Below are 20,252 nucleotides of genomic sequence, written 5' to 3' on the forward strand. Positions count from 1 at the left end.
AGTCTGGCTTGACTTAGAGACTAACATTGACTGTACCTTAGCTAGATGGTAGTCCCAATCCACAGAGTGTATTATTACACTGTCTATGTAAGTAGCAGGATAGTTAACATGGGGCTTTAGGACTCTCTTCATTAATCTCTGAAAATATGGCAGGGTCACCATGTAGCCCAGAAAGGGCAGTTTATTGGAATGAGCTCCCCAGAGTGGAAAAATATGCCTCTTCCCTGGCTTTAACTGTTAGAGGGATGTGCCAGTACCCCTTAGCCACTTCTAACCAGTACAACGTTTTGTTTCATATCTCAATTTCCCCAGTATTTATTAATATATCCAAAATACTCTATATAGATATACCTGGTAGTTCTTCTTTCTGAAAAGGACTGATATCCAGGGATTCAAGATTATTCATGGAAAGCAGAAGATTTTCTTCTTCACTGGTAATGCCATCATGAAATATTTCACATTTGATGAACAAGCTTTTGTAGAGTTCTATTGCAGGTTTTATTATTTCCATGAAGCCTTTGCTTCCTTTCAAATGTAATTCAATGTGACATGTTGCAGCAAAAAGCTTCATGAGATTAATAAGGTCATGGTCTTCAAATTTGTCTGCATCTAATACTTCAAGTTTCAGATGTGGAACTTTATGTGCCTGTGCAGAAATGAATGGAGCAATGAACGTGTCAGGCAGATATCGGGGTATCAGCCTTGAACATCTATGATGACTGCTAATGCTATTTTCACGTTTTATTATCATAGTGTCACGAAGCTGATAAGCACCAGCATAATCTGATTCAGTACAAGGGACTCCAGTTTTAGACAATGTTGTATCCACACGTGAAAAATCCAACTTTGGTTGTACTTTGTCACCCAATATTGTGAAAATTACACTGTTGAGTAGCGTAAAAGTTTCTGGGTGGTCACAAAGAAATTTCATCAACATTGTGCCTGGTTGCAGTGTTTTACCAAAAGACAGATTTTTGCCTTTTAGAAAATTCTGAATTTGAGGACAGCATTTAGCAATACAGATATTTTCATAAGCAGCCTGGATGACAAAATTCAGGAAGTAATTGTTTATAATGTCAGCTGTAAGTTCGGTATCCTCTGATGCTGCCAGCATAACAGTGAATGCATTTTGTGTCACAGCTAACTCTGGGTGGTGCTTTAAATAGTCTTGATTCTCACTCTGGGCATCTAAGGCATTGCTGCTGTTCATCATATTGAGCAAGTGGGTTACAATTTTGCATACTGACTTTGACGAATTACATGCACATTGCAAAAAGTAAAAGTACTGCCCAGAAAATTTCAAGAAAGTGTCAATGTGTTGCAATATATGCAAGCCCTTTTCATTTGCTTCTTGTGAGTCTGATATCAGGTAGTCACTCAGTTTCTCACCAGCGAGGTACTCTTGAAAACACGGGTGCAAGAACTTGTAGACTGGATGAAGCCTCTGTGATGTGAATTTGCTTATCAGTCCTAGTCGAACAGCTTCTTCTCCATGCACACCTGCTTCACTGAGATCCTTGTCAGTGAACTCAAACCGTGATTTAAAAAAGCCCACTAAGGCAAGTTCTTGACATGATGCAATGACTGTACTCAATGTCTCCTTCTCACTAAAGAACTTTAGTTTGCTGAAGTACAAGTAGGCTCTGAAGAGAAAAGTGGTGCTGAATTCTTTTTTCTGTGGAAAATGGACCCATGATACACTAACAGCAACTGCAAAAAGCGGAGATTTTAAAATACTTTGTAATGTTTTAGCTATGACTGCCTTATAAAAAAGGTTTCTCACACACTGGATGTCATGTGAGAAAAGTTTCTTTAATACACACAAGGAGCTATAGAATGGAAATTCTCTGATAGTAAAGACGGAACTAGCAAACCTGCGAACACTTCCAACTCTGTTAGTACAAGTTGTTACTACTATGCAATTCTTACTGATATGATTCTTTTGAATCAACTCTTTAATGCAATTAGGAACTGACTTATTCTCACCATAGTCATCAATTAAAAATAAGATCTGATTTTTCAAATAGTACAACAAGCTTTTGAAAATGGCATCAGTCAGAATGAAGTTAGGTCCCAATAATTGTTTTTGTATGGTATAAGCCAATCCTTGGACATCATCTAAGGAGCTTAGAGGGACATGGAAAACAAGTTTAAATCTTTGTAGAACAGGACAGCAACCAGAACCCCACAATATGGCGATCTTTTTTAATAGAGCTGATTTTCCACTTCCTGCTTCTCCTAAAACAATGGTGATGTTGGAGAGATGCCTAATTATTTCTGGAAGAGTGACATTTTCAAGAGTTTTGTTTCTGTCATTTTTTGAGATGAACATTAGCTCAGAATAAACATACTTCACATCTGTTGATATGCTAGTAGGTTCACCAAAAGGCAACACTTTTCTGTATGCCTTACTGTTGTACAGCTTTCTCAAACATAAATTCACATTGTATATTATCTTCATCCAGTCAGTATCACTCAGTAATTCTGCTGCACCTGCAGGAAAAAAAAAAAACAAACAAAAAACAAAATATTACCATGTCTGCAGTTTTACTACCATCATCACAGTATTTTGTCTGCTGAATTATTTGTTGCTTAGTTAGACATATGATTTACCTACAGGAAGCTCAAAACATAATTCAGGCTCATTGACTTCTTTCATAGTTTCTAGAAAAGCAGATTCTCACAGCAATACAATCACAGGTGACACGACAGTATGCAACTGTGGCCCTCTAACTCATTGTTTTTCCTGATGTTTTACTTCTTACTGCCATTTTCAATCTTTTAAATCCAGTTAATGATGCTACTTATGTTCTACATGTTATCAGTCCTTATAATACAAAACTATCTATATATACAATGATTAAATGGCTGATTTTTAGGTCTCAAACCTAGACACATCATTTAGTCAATCAGGACATCATGACCCATTAGAAAGCATGTTTTCTTCTTAATGTTTCACAGACAGTCCTCATTTATCTCTGAATAGTTCCTTTCTCATGGCTTACTTGCTAGATTCTCTGCCCTTCTTGTAGGACTTATTTGACTACACTAATGCATACTATCCCCGGGATTCAAGAAGCTGAAATCTCAGTACAGGAGCAGTGTGTAGGCACTCCTGTACGGAATATGGCCACCGAGCTATCCAGGAACGTGCCGTTTTGACGTGCATGAGCCTGCCTACACTGTTCCTGCACGGAAAGCCCTGCAGTATGTTAATCAGCTCATTTGCTGGTGAAAAACATGCAAATGAGCTGAATTAGTGATTCAGGAAGTAGGCAGGTCTCTGTGCAGGAACAGTGTAGGGCGCAGAAATGTACTCAGCTACTAGCCGAATACATTTCTGCAAAATAGAAAACAGAGGTATGACAGCCTTAAATAAAGCATGTATTCCATGAATTAGGCATGCCAATGGCCAAATATATGGCAAGTGGCATGAAAAACAGTTAATTGTTTTGCAAATAAAAAGGGTTTTTTTTTGGCCGATCTCGGCCGTTTAAGCATAGGGCAGTGGCGCTCAAACGTGATCATGCCGAAAATACAAAAAACAAGGGAAACAATCAAATTTGAGAGAAATTTGCATTTTGCCATAATAGTCAATGGCATGCAGAATGAAAACAATACCAGGGAATAGTGGTTGCTAAGGGGAAAGGCTCAGTGTAAGTGTGGTAACTCAGGAGTAAGGTTGTGTATGCAAATGAGGGGATTTATACTGAATCACAAATTTCTTCTAAGTGTCAGACTGCACCTAACAGTGTAGGTGCTCCAACACCATGGTGTAGACAGGAGGAGAAGCTAACATGAAAAGGGGGTGTGTCATGATTGCTGTAAGCACACTGGAGCTCAGTGGCCCGTGTTTGCCCTTAGCTAAGCACAGCTAAGGCAGGGTGTGTGTCCGAGGCTGTATTCCTCTATTCCATGAAATGCAGAGCGTGTTCACATCTAGGAAGGGCCAGTTCTGCTTAAAATTGTTTACTTTAGCTAAATGGGTGTGCATGGCATACACCGGGCCAAAAACAAAAACAAACAAACAAACAAAAACACATGGGATAGCAGAATTGTTGCCATTTGAGCACCGGGAATATGAGGCACACATCAGGGCTTAAACAGGGAGGAAATGGGAAGGGCAAACTGCAGAAAGAAGGCAATTAAGGAGAACAAGCATAGCCAACAGGTGTAATCTATCAGAATCAGCCAATTACACAGGCAGTAGCCCAGCACACTACTTTAAACTATGCAAACAACTTTCATTCTGGTTTTTCCCACAAACTCTACACCACCATTGTGTACACATTCGGGGGAATTTTAAACTGACAAATCTAACAAAACATGTTAGGGGCTGCTGTTGCTCTGATCTGTCAGCATGTGCTAGAGACTGAGGGTGGTGAGGAGGAAAATGCAACCAACTCATACTGAGGAGGAGGAGAAGAGTGTTCAGAACCAGGGTAACCTACCAGGTGCTACACGATCTGGAGATAGTAGAGTGAGACAGGGTGGACTGGGACATACTTCAGCAACTTGTTGAGCTGTGCCAGCCTCACCTCAGAGCCAGAACCAACAGAGCGGAACCCATCCCAATGGATACCATGGTATGTGTAGCTTTAAGAATACTAGCTACAGGTACTTTCCAAAGACCAACTGGTGATATCATGGGGGTCTCACAAGCATCTGCTTTCAGGATACTCCACTTGTTCCTGGATGCTATGTGAACACATGTTGCTGAGCACATTCACTTCCCCAACACCCATGAGGAGAGGACCAGCAATATGCGTCTCTTCCACTGTGTAGCAGACTACTCAGAGGTACTGGGTGCCTTAGACTACATGCACATCCACATCAAAGCACCACTTGGTGAATGGGGTAGGGTCTACATAAACCGCAAGGGTGACCCCTCCATCAACTGCCAGGTCATGTGCAATGCCCAGGGCATTATCATGAATGTGTGTGCTGGCAGCCCTGGAAGCTATCACGACTCCCACATCTGGCATTCATCACAGCTGTACCAGGAGTTTGCCAGTGGGGACATCCCATATGGTCAGCTGGTGGGGGATGCTGGCTATGCACTGGAGCCGTGGCTGATGATACCCATCAAAAATGCACACACCCATACAAGAACTCCATAATGAGGCGCACACACAAACCAGGATCATTACAGAGCATGTGTTTGGGATGCTGAAGTCACAGTTCTGCTGCCTTGACATATCCAGTGGAGCCTTGCAGCACCCTCCAGCCACATGTATACACAAGTTCACAGTATGTGTCATGCTACACAATATGATCCTGCAGAAACAGCTGCAGCAGGAACAAAATGGGGAAGGGCCACACAGCCCCCCACCATTGCCAAGGCCTCCACAGGCACATAGTGACTCTGAGGAGGAACATCCAGAGCCTGCCCCTGTAGACAGATGGAGGCATTCCCAGTATGCCCTGGCCTTGGCAAAGAGCCAAAGCATAGCACATACACTGACACTGTAGGGCCCCAGGGACTGGACCCCTCTCTCTCTGACTTGCACACACAGTAAAATGGATGCCAAAAATCACACCACCTGTACCTGACCATGTATAGGCAGTGTATTGAGTGCATCTGACATATTCATCCCTCAAGCACCACCTTCACAACAGCTGCAAGAACAAGGTAAGCCAGTCTCTGTAACAAAAAAAATGAATGGAGTGGAATTTTGTGATAGCATATCTATGGTATTGATCAAGCATGTAAGGGAATGGGGTGGCTAACTGGGATAGCAGCAGACAACTGACAGCTCTGTGGGACTGCAGGAGGTGTATCCCCAGTACTGCCCTACCCACACCATGCAGTACCACCCTAGTTGACAAATACCACTGCTGTATATGTGGTGAGCCAAATAACTGGGGGGGGGGGGTCATAGGTCACATGCATGGATGTCAAAGTGAGGGTCCCATACCCACCACCAACCCCACATAGCAGATCAGCTGTAGAAAACCATACAGCAATACCTGGCAAAGGCCCCCACAAGGTGACATCCATGAAATCTCCACCCGCAGACTCTTACACAGTGATATCACAGCAAGTCTGGCAGTGGCAGTATGGCTTTGGAAGGTAAGAAGTCTGAAACTACAAATGTCTATGCCAGAACATTCTGACCTGTGGCTGATACTGTTTTGCCTGTAGTCTGAAATATAGGGCACACCACTATGCTAAATGAGACCAAAATGTTAAGCAAATATCAGCACAGTTTGTGCAGATGTGTATCGTGTACAGTTGTGTCCCCCCCATACTCCCATAGAAATACAATAACATGTTCCTAGCCTTAAGCAGCATCCAACTGTCACCCAGAGTGATGGCACAATAGTCACAGAAAGCAATTATTAGTAACACCCACAGTCACCTTACTGGTGCCATCCCAGGGATGTCTCCTGCCGGCAGCCTGGGAACATATGATCATCAGAATGCACTGCCTTGCTGCAAATGGCCTGCATCTGTCACCCCTGGCCTACATGCCTCTGGCAAATGCCTATGCCTCACCCACAGTGCCCTGTTAGAGAGTGCCATGGGGTCCATAACACCAACATAACACAGTCTACAAAATACAAAGAAAGCCCATGCTGATAACTGTTAGGAGCAAACCTGACAGCCTCAAAGAGCCAGAAATCTGGATGAATAATGGGGTGAAGAAGGTCCAAAGATAAGGACACCTGTGAAATACTGCTCTAATAATGTTATAAAGTTGTTGGAATGATTAGTATTGGCATGGAATGTCTAAAGGGTACGAAGTCTGAAAATGAAATGGGAACTGTCAGTAATATCTGACTTCAGCCCTAAGTGACTTGAAAAACACTTTTGCTTGAAAACCAGACTTGTGTGGGTAACCAACAAGATATATGAGTCATGGGTGTGGACATTCTGTGATACTCTGTACAGTTTACAGGCAGGGCTGGGAGTTTAAACATGGGAATGCACTCACTGCGGCAGGCCTAACCCTGGAAGATGGGGACATGTCTGCATCTACAGAACCTTGGGCCACAGCTAAGGGGAGTAACACACCCCTCCCTGATCACTCATCCTATGCTATATCTTGACCCCACCACATGGCCATCCAAGCAAAATGAGGCGGGCCATACATATATGTGTGACAAACACACACCTACAGGCTGGTCAAACAGCCTGACACATACAAGACCCAACAAGTGCAGTCAACCATTGAGAAGAACCCAATGCAAAGTACTGGTAGCCATAGGCAAGCATATCTGCTCAGGACACACAGCCCCCACATATCCTATTCTCTACAAATCTATCTGGAGTCTGCCTGTCACCCTGATCCTGTCTGATTTATATTACCCAAGTGTAGACTGGAAATCAGACCAGCCAAGAACATAAATGCACAGCGATTCCACCATTGTAATATATCACCAAGGTGCTGGACCATTTCCACAGCACCAGCAGTCAATTGCTTGTAGGCACACCTCTCAACAGGCTGGATTATGCAAGAATGCGTAGCATTTGGCCCATAAACCTGGTGTGTGCATCATCCATCCTGTAATCCTGTATTCCTTTGGTAAATCACTGTGATGATCTGAGGAGGTTTATCATGAGGTACTGAAGCAATACATGACAGTGTCAAACGGCATATATGACAGATGCCTGCTAAAACAAGCCCTGTAACCCTAGAAACCCATACATTACTATGAGAAATTGTCACAATCACTGTATGACCCATTGTCCCCCACATTTCGATAGGCTATCTCCAGATATCCTGAACCAATAGGTTGAGAGGTATGGCTGTAGCACAAAACAAACTGGACTGGTGTACAACAATCCCTGGAATGGAGTCCCACATTTACTATAAAAGGACACACTGGGCATGCTCATAAATTTAGAGAAATGTCAGTAGGATCTAGGAATGAACAGGTCTTCCCCACCCAGTGCACTTCCCATTGCCCCAACTTAGCAGGCCTGAAGATGCCTGTCACCATAGAAGTCACTTTTGTAAAGTTGAGCCTCATAAGCTCTGTGGCTCATGTGATAACTGCATAACACTGTAGTACAAATAACTAGTTAGGTAGGAGTTCTAATCTCAGTCCTGGCAAATGTAAAAGTGTGTGTTCACAACTAAAAGCTTTTGGGTCCAATCAAATCCAGTACACTTTCTCTTTCCCTACTTTAGCAGTCCTGTAGATATCAGTCATCTTAGACGTGCCTTCCATCAAGCCTCAGCCCAATAAACTCTGTGGGGCATGCGATAACTGCATAGCACTATACTAAAAATAACTAGTTAGGTAGGAGTTCTATTCTCAGTCCTGGCAAATGTAAAAGTTTGTGTGTGACAGTTGTGTGTGCAAGACTGAGGGAGCTGTGTGTTTGTTTGTTTATAGGTGAAACAGTTTTGCCATTCCCACCCACAACACTTCACACTGCCCCAACTTACCAGTCCAGATGATGTCAGTCCCTTATCAGCAACTTTGGCCAGCTGTCAGCTCTGTAAGCTCAGTAATGCATGTGATAAATACTTAACACTATAGTAGAAATGACTAGTCTGGCAGGGGTTCTGCTGTTGTATGTGGCAAATGTGTGTGTGGGCATGTATGCTTGCAAGCAGAAGTATTATGACATGTTTCCCACCCCTGCCCTACTTTATCAGTCCTGGTGATGTCATTCCCCATATCAGCAACTTTGACCAACTCTCAGTCCACTAAGCTCTGTAGCATGTGCGGTAACTATGTAACACTATGGTACAAATAACCAAGTTAAGTAGGGGTTCTACTCTAACACCTCGTAAGAGTGTGTGGACATGTGTCTGTTTGTATAACAAAGTATTTTGATAAGTATAACACCCACTGCATTACTTTATCAGTCCTGCTAAAGTCATTCCCTTTAGAGGTTCACAAGTGTGTAGTAGGTAATGGCCCAGGAACCTTAACAAGCCTAGCACATATAAGGGTCCTGCCATTGCACCACCCAATGTTACTTCCCAGTGCCTGTAGCAAGTATAGCCATTACAGAGATCCTTGGGTTGAACTGTCTATTACCCATCCACTCATCAAGATTTCTCTGGAACAGGGTGTGCTAGGTGCTCTGCATGATGTGTATGGGAAGTGTATTTCAGGGCATGTGCAGTCTCTTGGTCAGGGACTTGTCCCACCAGCATGTTGGGGTGTTTGTGGTACTGGGGTGGAGGGCTCTGCAGTGTGTGGTATGGATGGCTTTATATGAAGCATTTCTAAAACAGCTGGGTCAGACATGGCTTTGTAAGTCAAGCACAGATAGCACAGATAGCTGCTAATTAGGTGATATGACACAGAGAATAGCTTGGGTCTTCAGAGTCTGTCTGTGTAGGATGTGCACTTAATGCCTAGGAACCCCTTTGTGAGGTGCTTCTGTGACCTCTCCAGCTGTAGCAGGTATCTAGTGAGGTACATGGTAAATGGGCCATAATACTTGAGGAGTGGTCTAATGAGGGAATAGTAGACAATGATCATTACCTCTGTCTTCCTGGATGCAAACCCTTAGTAATGCAATGTGCCATATAGAATGACTTCCTGACCACAGTGGCAATGTGGTGCTTGAAGGAGAAGTTGTTGTCAACCTGTGTCCCCAGATCTCTTATAATGCCTACAGTATTCTTTAGGCTCCCATTGATGTGGTACTTACTGAGAACTGAGTGTTTTACCAAAGGGGATGATTATGCATTTTGTGGTGTTAAACTTCTGGCCATGGTTTTCACACAACTCATTGGTCTCACTGAGGCCTTTCAGTAGGATGCCTGCATCACTTGTGGAATTCATGATAGCTCCAAACTTGCAGTCCTCTGTGAACTCGGTCAGCCAGAGTTCCTCTGTGTTGGGGTGGACTCCTGATAAGTAGATGCTGGACAGGACACTATCCAGTACTGATCCCTGTGGGACTCCACTCATGACTGCTTGCCAGTCTGACTTGGAGTTTGCCACTGTCACACTGTGTGTTCTGTGAACCAGTTTGCAAACCACCCACTGATATAGGGGTTGATGCCTAGTTCATGGGTTTATAAATAATTCCTGACTGAGGAATGGTATCAGAATTCTTGGCCAGATTGAGGTAGGCTGTATGTAGTGCCTTACTGTCATACACAGCCCTGGTGACTCACTCAAAGACATCAACCAGGTTGAGCATGCATGATCTGCCATTCACAAAGCCAAACCATGTGGGCTCCAGAGTTAGGAGATCACCCATATCTTGGTCAATCAGGTCCCTGATGATGCAGTCCATACCGGTACATAGTAGACTTGTCAGGCTAAGGGCCCAATAATCCCCAGGGTCTGTAGATGCTACCCCATTTATGGAGAGGGATGACTGTAGCAGTGTGCCATTTTGGAGGGACAAAGCCTGAGGTGAGGCTGTAACTGACCAGGGAACACAGATATGGTGCCAGGTCTCTATGTGTGTCACGTAGAACACAGCCATGGATATGCTGGGGTCCCATGGAAGCTGTATTCTTACCTGAAGCCAGTGCAGAGCTAACCTGGCCTTCAGTAATGCTGGGTGTCTGGCATTCATCTGCCATTGTGATTGTCCTCTTTGGGGGGAGAGATGGGTAAAGCTGGCAAGAAATGTGTTGGTAAGACTTTGGCCAATATCTGTTGTCTCCAGATAGGAATTAGCATTGTGCAGTAACTCACAGCACTTGTGGTTATTGTTGTGGAGGTTGTTATATAACTATCAAAGGCTTTTGTAATTGTCATCATTGTCTGCTGCAAGTCTGCCTTCATAGCTGCCTGTAGGTGATTCCATGAGGGATTCCCAAGTTGCGTTTGAGGCTAATAAGGGGGTTCTCCAGTCTTGGGACATCACCTTTTTCTGCAACAGTGTCCTTCTTCTGTTGTACACTTTAGTAATGGCAGGGGACCATCACATTGGCTTCCAGTGTTTGGAGGACAGTGCCTGGGTTCTGTTGGCTATGGCTAGTACCATGCATCCATGTACATGTTTGTGCAGTGCATATGTGTATAATTCGACAGTCATGCAGCTATTTTCCATTGGCATGGGTGCAGTGAAGCCATCCACCCCTGTTTTTATGACTGCAAAGTCAGCTTTGGAGTGGTTTTGCAAAGTGGTTACCTTTGTGGGGGGTGTGGGTGAGATGTTGAGCTCCATGTTGATTACATCATGTTTGGATCTGACCAGGTAGGGATTGACAACTGTGGTCAAGCAACAGTCCCATATGTGAGTAATCAACACAGGTGAAGGTTGTTGCATCCTCTAGTGGGGGTCAGTATGAGCCGGTCCAGGGCATTGGAACTGATGAGTTCCAGGAAGCACTGGGCCAGTGTACTGGTGATTGACTACTTTCCTCAGGTAACAGAGGGGTATTTGAAGTCTTCTACTATGTCAGTGTTGGGTTGGACCTTCACAGATGCCAGGGTGGTGAGGAATGTGCATTGACAGTCTAGGGACATAGATGGGGACCGATAGCAGGCTATGGTGTGGATTGCACTATTACCCAAAGTCAGTTGTACCGGAAGTACCTCTGATGCATTATGCTGGGATACTATACTAGAGGTGTGCATATCCATTATGAATATGGAGACAACACTACCTGTGGAGGTGTGGTCCATGTTTGGGGGCTGCCAGCTGTGGAATGCATCATAGTCTGTTAGTGCAGGGCTGCTTTCTGCTGCTATGAACCACCTTTCCTTTACAGCACAAATGTCAATGTCCTCTACTCTGAGGAGTGCTTTGAGTGACTGCATCTTGACAGTTATATGTTTACTGTTGAGCAGCATGACCCTCACATTGCATGCATGTCTAGCTGTTACAGTGATAATTTGATTTGGAAAACTACCTAATAAGGCACTATAGGGGTGAGAAGACACTTACCCTGTACCTGGAAACCCAGGGCTGACAGTTTTAGGACATCTCTGGCAAGGCATTGAGGTATGTCAATCATGTTATCCCAAGCAGAAAAATACTGGATCCCCTGAGAATGACACACAACACGTAAGTCAATGTTGCAGTCAATTATCTGTTGATAATACTACATCATCATTCTGGGTGACAGCAGTATACTGTTGGGGCTACTGTCACACCTGCCTTAACCACATAATCCAAGAGTTCAACCATGTCTATTGTCATGAAGTCCAGGGAGGTGTGTCTCAAATCATTCACACCCACATGGATGAAGACAGAGTGATACTTGTAGTTGTTATGGAGTGGCCTGACTGGGTGGGTCATGTGTTGGATGCTGGCATGTGAAAGATGGTTGGCTGTTGCCTCCTCCTTAATCAACTTAGTGAGTGGGACATCTGTGTGCCACAGTACTGAACCACCCATGATCACTGTATTGTGCAAGGTGATTTGCCTTAGGAGCTTAGGTTGAGGGCCACACTGTGTAGTTGACAAATGTGTCCTTTGGCATGTGCTAGGTTGTGGTGTCTGAGTGGGTGTCTGTCTTGCTGGTCTGTGCTGTTTGTGTAAATATCCATTGAGTACCTCTGTGGAGGTGGGTGTGTGGCTTTTCAGTGTATGTCAGAGCTGTCATAGTTGGTGTTGTGGTGAGCTATGTGTTCCACATGGTGTGGTGCAGGTATTGATCTTATCCTCTTGACCAGCAATTCCAGTCTTTGCTGGAGAGTGCATATTTCCACATTTGGTGATATAGGCGTAACTCTCACTGGTATGAGTGTTTGGAGTTTAGAGGAGTGGGTTGTCTGTGTACATGAAGCAGTTGCAACAGTGCCTAAGAATAGACAAGTGCACCAAGTTAATGGGTGAAAGCACAGAAAACCGCACTGCAATCATACCAGGAGGGGTGGTCATAACTAGTAAGTACTGGGTCTAATTCCATGATGAACAAGTACTGGTGATGGCTCCCAGGTGTGATACACTTACTGATACAATAACCTGTTGAAGTGCAAAGCTATAATGCTATTTGAAGTGCAAGATATAAAGAAATAAGAAGATGTAAGGGAGAAACTGCAGGCAGACTTCCTGCCACCTGTAATACTTAACCTCAGAGGTGCAGTTATCAGCACCTTTGGCCAGTTGCAAGTCCAGTAAGCTCTGTGACGCATGCAGTAACTGTGTAACACTAAAATACAAATAACTGGATAGGTAGGCTTCTAATCCCAATACTGGGAAGTCTGTGTGTGTGTGTGTGTGGTCTAGGCACCATCTTGAATCAGGGGCTGTGATGCATTTGGCCTATAAAATCTGCGGTACATAGTAGCACAGCCCTGGTGACTCACTCAAAGACATCAACCAGGTTGAGCAGGCATGATCTGCCATTCACAAAGCCAAACCATGTGGGGTCCAGAGTTAGGAGATCACCAATATCTTGGTCAATCAGGTCCCTGATGATGCAGTCCATACCGGTACATAGTAGACTTGTCAGGCTAAGGGCCCAATAATCCCCAGGGTCTGTAGATGCTACCCCATTTATGGAGAGGGATGACTGTAGCAGTGTGCCATTTTGGAGGGACAAAGCCTGAGGTGAGGCTGTAACTGACCAGGGAACACAGATATGGTGCCAGGTCTCTATGTGTGTCATGTACAACACAGCCTTGGATATGCTGGGGTCCCATGGAAGCTGTATTCTTGCCTGAGGCCAGTGCAGGGCTAACCTGGCCTTCAGTAATGTTGGGTGTCTGGCATTCATCTGCCATTGTGATTGTCCTCTTTCAGGGAAGAGATGGGTAAAGTTGGCAAGAAATGTGTTGGCAAGACTTTGGCCAATATCTGTTGTCTCCGGATAGGAATTAGCATTGTGCAGTAACTCACAGCACTTGTGGTTATTGCTGTGGAGGTTGTTATATAGCTATCAAAGGCTTTTGTAATTGTCATTGTCTGCTGCAGGTCTGCCTTCATAGCTGCCTGTAGGTGATTCCATGAGGGATTCCCAAGTTGTGTTTGAGGCTAATAAGGGGGTTCACCAGTCTTGGGACATCACCTTTTTCTGCAACAGTGTCCTCCTTCTGTTGTACACTTTAGTAATGGCAGGGGACCATCACATTGGCTTCCAGTGTTTGGAGGACAGTGTCTGGGTTCTGTTGGCTATGGCTAGTAGCATGCATCCATGTACATGTTTGTGCAGTGCATATATGTATAATTCGACAGTCATGCAGCTATTTCCCATTGGCATGGGTGCAGTGAAGCCATCCACCCCTGTTTTTATGACTGCAAAGTCAGCTTTGGAGTGGTTTTGCAAGGTGGTTACCTTTGTGGGGGGTGTGGGTGAGATGTTGAGCTCCATGTTGATTACATCATGTTTGTTTCTGACCAGGTAGGGATTGACAACTGTGGTCAAGCAACAGTCCCATATGTAAGTAATCAACACAGGTCAAGGTTGTTGCATCCTCTACTGGGGGTCAGTATGAGCCGGTCCAGGGAATTGGAACTGATGAGTTCCAGGAAGCACTGGGCCAGTGTACTGGTGATTGACTACTTTCCTCAGGTAACAGAGGGGTATTTGAAGTCTTCTACTATGTCAGTGTTGGGTTGGACCTTCACAGATGCCAGGGTGTTGAGGAATGTGCATTGACAGTCTAGGGACATAGATGGGGACCAATAGCAGGCTGTGGTGTGGATTGCACTATTACCCAAAGTCAGTTGTACCGGAAGTACCTCTGATGCATTATGCTGGGATACTATTCTAGAGGTGCGCATATCCATTATGAATATGGAGACAACACCACCTGTGGAGGTGTGGTCCATGTTTGGGGGCTGCCAGCTGTGCAATGCATCATAGTCTGTTAGTGCAGGGCTGCTCTCTGCTGCTATGAACCACCTCTCCTTTACAGCACAAATGTCAATGTCCTCCACTCTGAGGAGTGCTTTGAGTGACTGCATCTTGACAGTTAGATGTTTACTGTTGAGCAGCATGACCCTCACATTGCATACATGTCTAGCTGTTACGGTGATAATTTGATTTGGAAAACTGCCTAATAAGACACTATAGGGGTGATAAGGCACTTACCCTGTACCTGGAAACCCAGGGCTGACAGTTTTAGGACATCTCTGGCAAGGCATTGAGGTATGTCAATCATGTTATCCCAAGCAGAAAGATACTGGATCCCCTGAGAATGACACACAACATGTAAGTCAATGTTGCAGTCAATTATCTGTTGATAATACTGCATCATCATTCTGGGTGACAGCAGTATACTGCTTGGGGCTACTGTCACACCTGCCTTAACCACATAATCCAAGAGTTCAACCATGTCTATTGTCATGAAGTCCAGGGAGGTGTGTCTCAGATCATTCACACCCACATGGATGGACAGAGTGATACTTGTAGTTGTTATGGAGTGGCCTGACTGGGTGGGTCATGTGTTGGATGCTGGCATGTGAAAGACGGTTGACTGTTACCTCCTCCTTAATCAACTTAGTGAGTGGGACATCTGTGTGCCACAGTACTGAACCACCCATGATCACTGTATTGTGCAAGGTGATTTGCCTTAGGAGCTTAGGTTGAGGGCCACACTGTGTAGTTGACAAATGTGTGCTTTGGCATGTGCTAGGTTGTGGTGTCTGAGTGGGTGTCTGTCTTGCTGGTCTGTGCTGTTTGTGTAAATATCCATTGAGTACCTCTGTGAAGGTGGGTGTGTGGCTTTTCAGTGTATGTCAGAGCTGTCATAGTTGATGTTGTGGTGAGCTATGTGTTCCACATGGTGTGGTGCAGGTATTGATCTTATCCTCTTGACCAGCAAGTCCAGTCTTTGCTGGAGAGTGCATATTTCCACATTTGGTGATATAGGCGTAACTCTCACTGGTATGAGTGTTTGGAGTTTAGAGGAGAGGGTTATCTGTGTACATGAAGCAGTTGCAACAGTGCCTGAGAATAGACAAGTGCACCAGGTTAATGGGTGAAAGCACAGAAAACCGCACTGCAATCATGCCAAGAGGGGTGGTCATAACTAGTAAGTACTGGGTCTAATTTCATGATGAACAAGTACTGGTGATGGCTCCCAGGTGTGATACACTTACTGATACAATAACCTGTTGAAGTGCAAAGCTATAATGCTATTTGAAGTGCAAGACATAAAGAACTAAGAAGATGTAAGGGAGAAACTGCAGGCAGACTTCCTGCCACCTGTAATACTTAACCTCAGCTGTGCAGTTATCAGCACCTTTGGCCAGTTGCAAGTCCAGTAAGCTCTGTGACCCATGCAGTAACTGTGTAACACTAAAATACAAATAACTGGATAGGTAGGGTACTAATCCCAATCCCAATACTGGGAAGTCTGTGTGTGTGTGTGTGTGTGTGTGTGTGTGTGTGTGTGTGTGTGTGTGTGTGTGTGTGTGTGTGTGTGTGTGTGTGTGTGTGAGAATCATGTACTAAAAATTAAAGCACAAAAGAACAAACATGGTAAATCCAGGACGCATATTTACCAACACATGTATGATATTGGGAAAAACAACTTAAAGAATGCACTAGCGAAACATATTAGCATGCATTCAGGTCACCACTTCAAGTTTATAGTATTGGAGTAATTTGTATGGATGAGACAGGAGGGGGGTCCCACTGGCCAATTACTAGAATTTAAGGAACTACTATGGCAATTAAGGGTCAATGCCACCACTTACCCAGGATTGAATGACATGGTTTCTATCAGTAGTTACTTAAAATTAAAAGCTGACTTTTTGCTCTGAATCAGGGACAAGGTGTACTCATGTGTTTAAATTTTCATTTTTTTTGCATTTGATTATTATTGCTTATACAACAGGCATTAGACATATAATGTTTTGTGATGACATTTTTTAAAGATTTATACATACACATTTATATGTCATTTTTTATTTCTTTTTCTTTTTTGTTTTTTTGGACTTATTCTTTCATTTATTTGTTATATACATTATAGAGGGATGGAAGACATGTTAGTTTTTGATTATGTTTTATTATTTCTTAAAAAAGGGAGTCTACAGTTTTAATTCACATTATTGAAGTAATTAATTATGTATGTTAATTGGTGAATCTATTGGAGTATAAAAAAGGGCAATGTGACTATGTGTTTTATTCTGAAGAAGTCATTTGTAATTGGTGACGAAAGCGCTCAATAAATTGTATTTACTGCATTTCTTGGATTTACCCCATTTGTTCTTTTGTGCTTTAATTTTTAGTAGTTTTCTTTCTGTGGTTGGTTTGTATGGAGTCTAGCACGCAGAATGGAGGGGGCACCAGAGATGTTCACAAGGACCTGACTACAGCGATACTTAAAAGAACTGACCTTATTGGGACTTTTAATACTCATGTTTTGGGTCTTGGACATAAACTGGACCTGTTAACTGAAGATTTTCACCATTTTAAAACAGCATCATCTGTTGGTTCGCAAGACTCACTTTTTAACATTCCGCCAGGGCAGGGCAGCCCTTGTAGTTCATGAAGTGTTCACCACACGGACAAAAGTCATGTGGCTCCAGCCGGAACTACAGCTCAAGCAAGCAATTCGCAATGGAGTACACAGCATTAACACAATGGCGTTCTATCACAAGAGCCATCAAGAACGTTCAACATTACAGACCGGATTAATAAAGACAATAACGGGTTTCGCCACACTTTTTATCACCCTGCCAACCAAGGTACTGTAAATTTAACTTTAATGAACTTAGAAAAAGAGTGTTTAATGATGAAAAAATTACAGATTGAGAACCAGTATCTTAAAGAGTGTCTCCGACGTGAGCAAGTTCCTAAAGGATTAAGATACTGGCGTTTTCCTAATGGTTTATCTAATGATTCTGAACTGTATAAAAAATGAGTACAACCTTGTGTTTGTGAACATACATAAAATCATGGACAAAATTAGGGAGAAGAACAAAAAATTGGCTAGGGATGCAAGGGATTATGAAGCAGGTGTGTCTTAACCTTTGGCATCCAAAGGGAACCACAATACGATTTTAGGGAATCCTAGTATGAATGCAGTATTTGATGATGGGAGTGACGACACTGAATACTGTGGAAACACCACCCCAGGTCTCTCCCCTTTAGAACAACAGCTGAGAAGGTCAGAAAGTATCCAGCAGCAGAACTACAAGCACAGGAGACAATCCAGTGTGAACTATCAGGGGGATCAATATAATTTACTCCAAAACAATGTAGTGAAGGAAAGGGGAGGGGGAGGCATGTGAATTGGTAATGAACAGAGTTCTAACCGAGAATATGAATTATAGTGAAGATATAGTGATTTTGAATTATCACAATGATTTCCAGATTTACAGCCTTAGTAGTATACAGGTTATGAAGGAACGGGCCAACCTATTTCAAAAAGGTCTGAACTTTGTCCCCACTAAGAAATCTAATATTGAAAAAACTATACTAGATGTCATGTTATTTTCCAGAAAATTTAACCTGAGGGTTACTTTAGGTGAAAACAACATTAGTAATTCTAATATATGTAAAAAGACAAGTTTATTTAATTCCCCCATTACATCCTACTATACAATTGTTCCAAGCAATTTGCTCGAAAGAAATTAGGGACGTTTCTAGAAGTAGAGAACAATATGTTTCACCTAATTTAACTATGAAAGAAACAGCTCTTCTTGATTCTGTTTCCAACAATAAATCTATTTGGGTTATGAAAGCTGGAAAAGGGGGTGGGCTAGCGGTAATGGTCCAGGACAGGTATGTTGACAGCATGCTAGGACATTTGTTTGGTGATGGTTACGAACAAATTTCCAGGAATGAGTTAAATGTAGCATACAGAAAAGTAGATGCTGCCCTGTTGGATTTACGTTTGAATGATCAGTTGACAGAAACTGAGTAAAATTTTTGTACACAAAAATATCCTAGGATCCCGACTATTTTCGGGATACCCAAAATCCATAAGAACATCACCCAACCACTTCTGAGACCAATAGTAGATGCAAAAGGGTCCAAAACTATTTCCATAGCAAAATTTGTGGATCATCACTTAAAAAACTGTCTTGAGTTCATTTAGCCATATAGTCAGGGACTCCTGGGACTGTCTTAAAAAATCAAACAGGAATATTATGATAGGAACATTCTTTTCACCACAGTTAACATTAAAGATTTGTTTAACGTGATTCCACATTATGAGGGAATTGAAATGTTCTATGATTTTTTTATGTCAGCACACTAAATTTTCACACGCAAAAATATTAACATTAAGGACCTTAATGGAATTGGTTTTGGAAAATAGTTTTCTTACATTTGAGGGACATATTTTCAAACAGACGTCAGGAGTAGCAATGGGTGCAACTTATGCACCCATTTTTGCTAACATTGTCCTGACTCAGTGGGAATTGTCCAGTGTTTTTAAATCAGAAGGGATGGCACATTGTAGATTTTATGGACGTTACCTGGATGACATCCTAATTTTTTGGGATGGGAATTATGACCAGTTGTCAGAATTTTTACTGTTCCTGAACACAAGTATCACGTTTTTAAAACTCACAATGGAAATTAACAATGAGTCCATCAGTTATTTGGATATACGGATCAGTAAAGATCATATCAATTCACAATTTTGTTCCACAATATACAGGAAGCCAACAAACTCAAACTCCCTTTTACATTTTGAGAGCGGGCACCCGCTCCACCAAAAACTATCCTTAGTGAAAGGACAGTGTGTGAGATTAGCCCGCATGACCAGCAAATTGGAGGATTTTCACAAGGAAAGGGGTGTTTTATTAATTACGTTAAAGAAAAGGGGCTATCCTGAAGAGTTTGTGACACTAATACTGGAAGAAGTGACAAATAAAAGAGTGGAGGGACATTTCTTTCCCTTGCTAGGGTTTGACATTATGAGATTGTGTACTCCAACAGAGAACAGTGTTATGACAACTGGGTTTAAGAATGGGCTAATTCTCACCAGCACTCCACAATTCCCCCTGATACAGGACATTATTACCAGAAATTGGTTCTTTTTAAAAAATGATGGGAATATTGGTGGAAGAATAGGTGAGACACCTTTAGTTGTATATAAAAAAGACACCAGTATTAAAAATTTAATAGAAAAAAAAAAGAGAGGAACAACAAAGCCTATTCAGGTAAAATGACAAAATGTGGGCATTGTAACCAGTGCAAGAACATCTTGGAAGGTGATAAAGTATTTATAGAAGGACATGGTTGGTTAAGACTTAACCACAAGAGTAATTGTGGTACAAAACAGGTGATCTATGCAGCTATATGCCAAGAGTCTCTGGGTTTTATATAGGTAAAACCAAAAATGCATTCAGGACTCGTATTTACCAACACATGTATGATATTGGGAAAAACAACTTAAAGAATGCACTAGCGAAACATATTAGCATGCATTCAGGTCACCACTTCAAGTTTATAGTATTGGAGCAA

The 20,252-nt window shown here is 42.8% G+C and overlaps 1 protein-coding gene across 1 annotated transcript in view; it reads right to left on the reverse strand.

Moving 5' to 3' along the window:
- LOC122795624 (baculoviral IAP repeat-containing protein 1-like) overlaps positions 1-20,252 on the reverse strand; it is a 799,118-nt gene that overhangs the window by 390,606 nt on the left and 388,260 nt on the right. Inside the window, exon 5 of the mRNA XM_044063892.1 lies at positions 352-2,493. Within this exon, the coding sequence (XP_043919827.1) occupies positions 352-2,493 (2,142 nt within the window). The remainder of the gene's footprint in view (positions 1-351; positions 2,494-20,252) is intronic.

The sequence above is a fragment of the Protopterus annectens genome, chromosome 2.part2 (genome assembly GCF_019279795.1).
Source record: "Protopterus annectens isolate FY-2018-M chromosome 2.part2, PAN1.0, whole genome shotgun sequence".
Taxonomy (NCBI): domain Eukaryota; kingdom Metazoa; phylum Chordata; order Ceratodontiformes; family Protopteridae; genus Protopterus; species Protopterus annectens.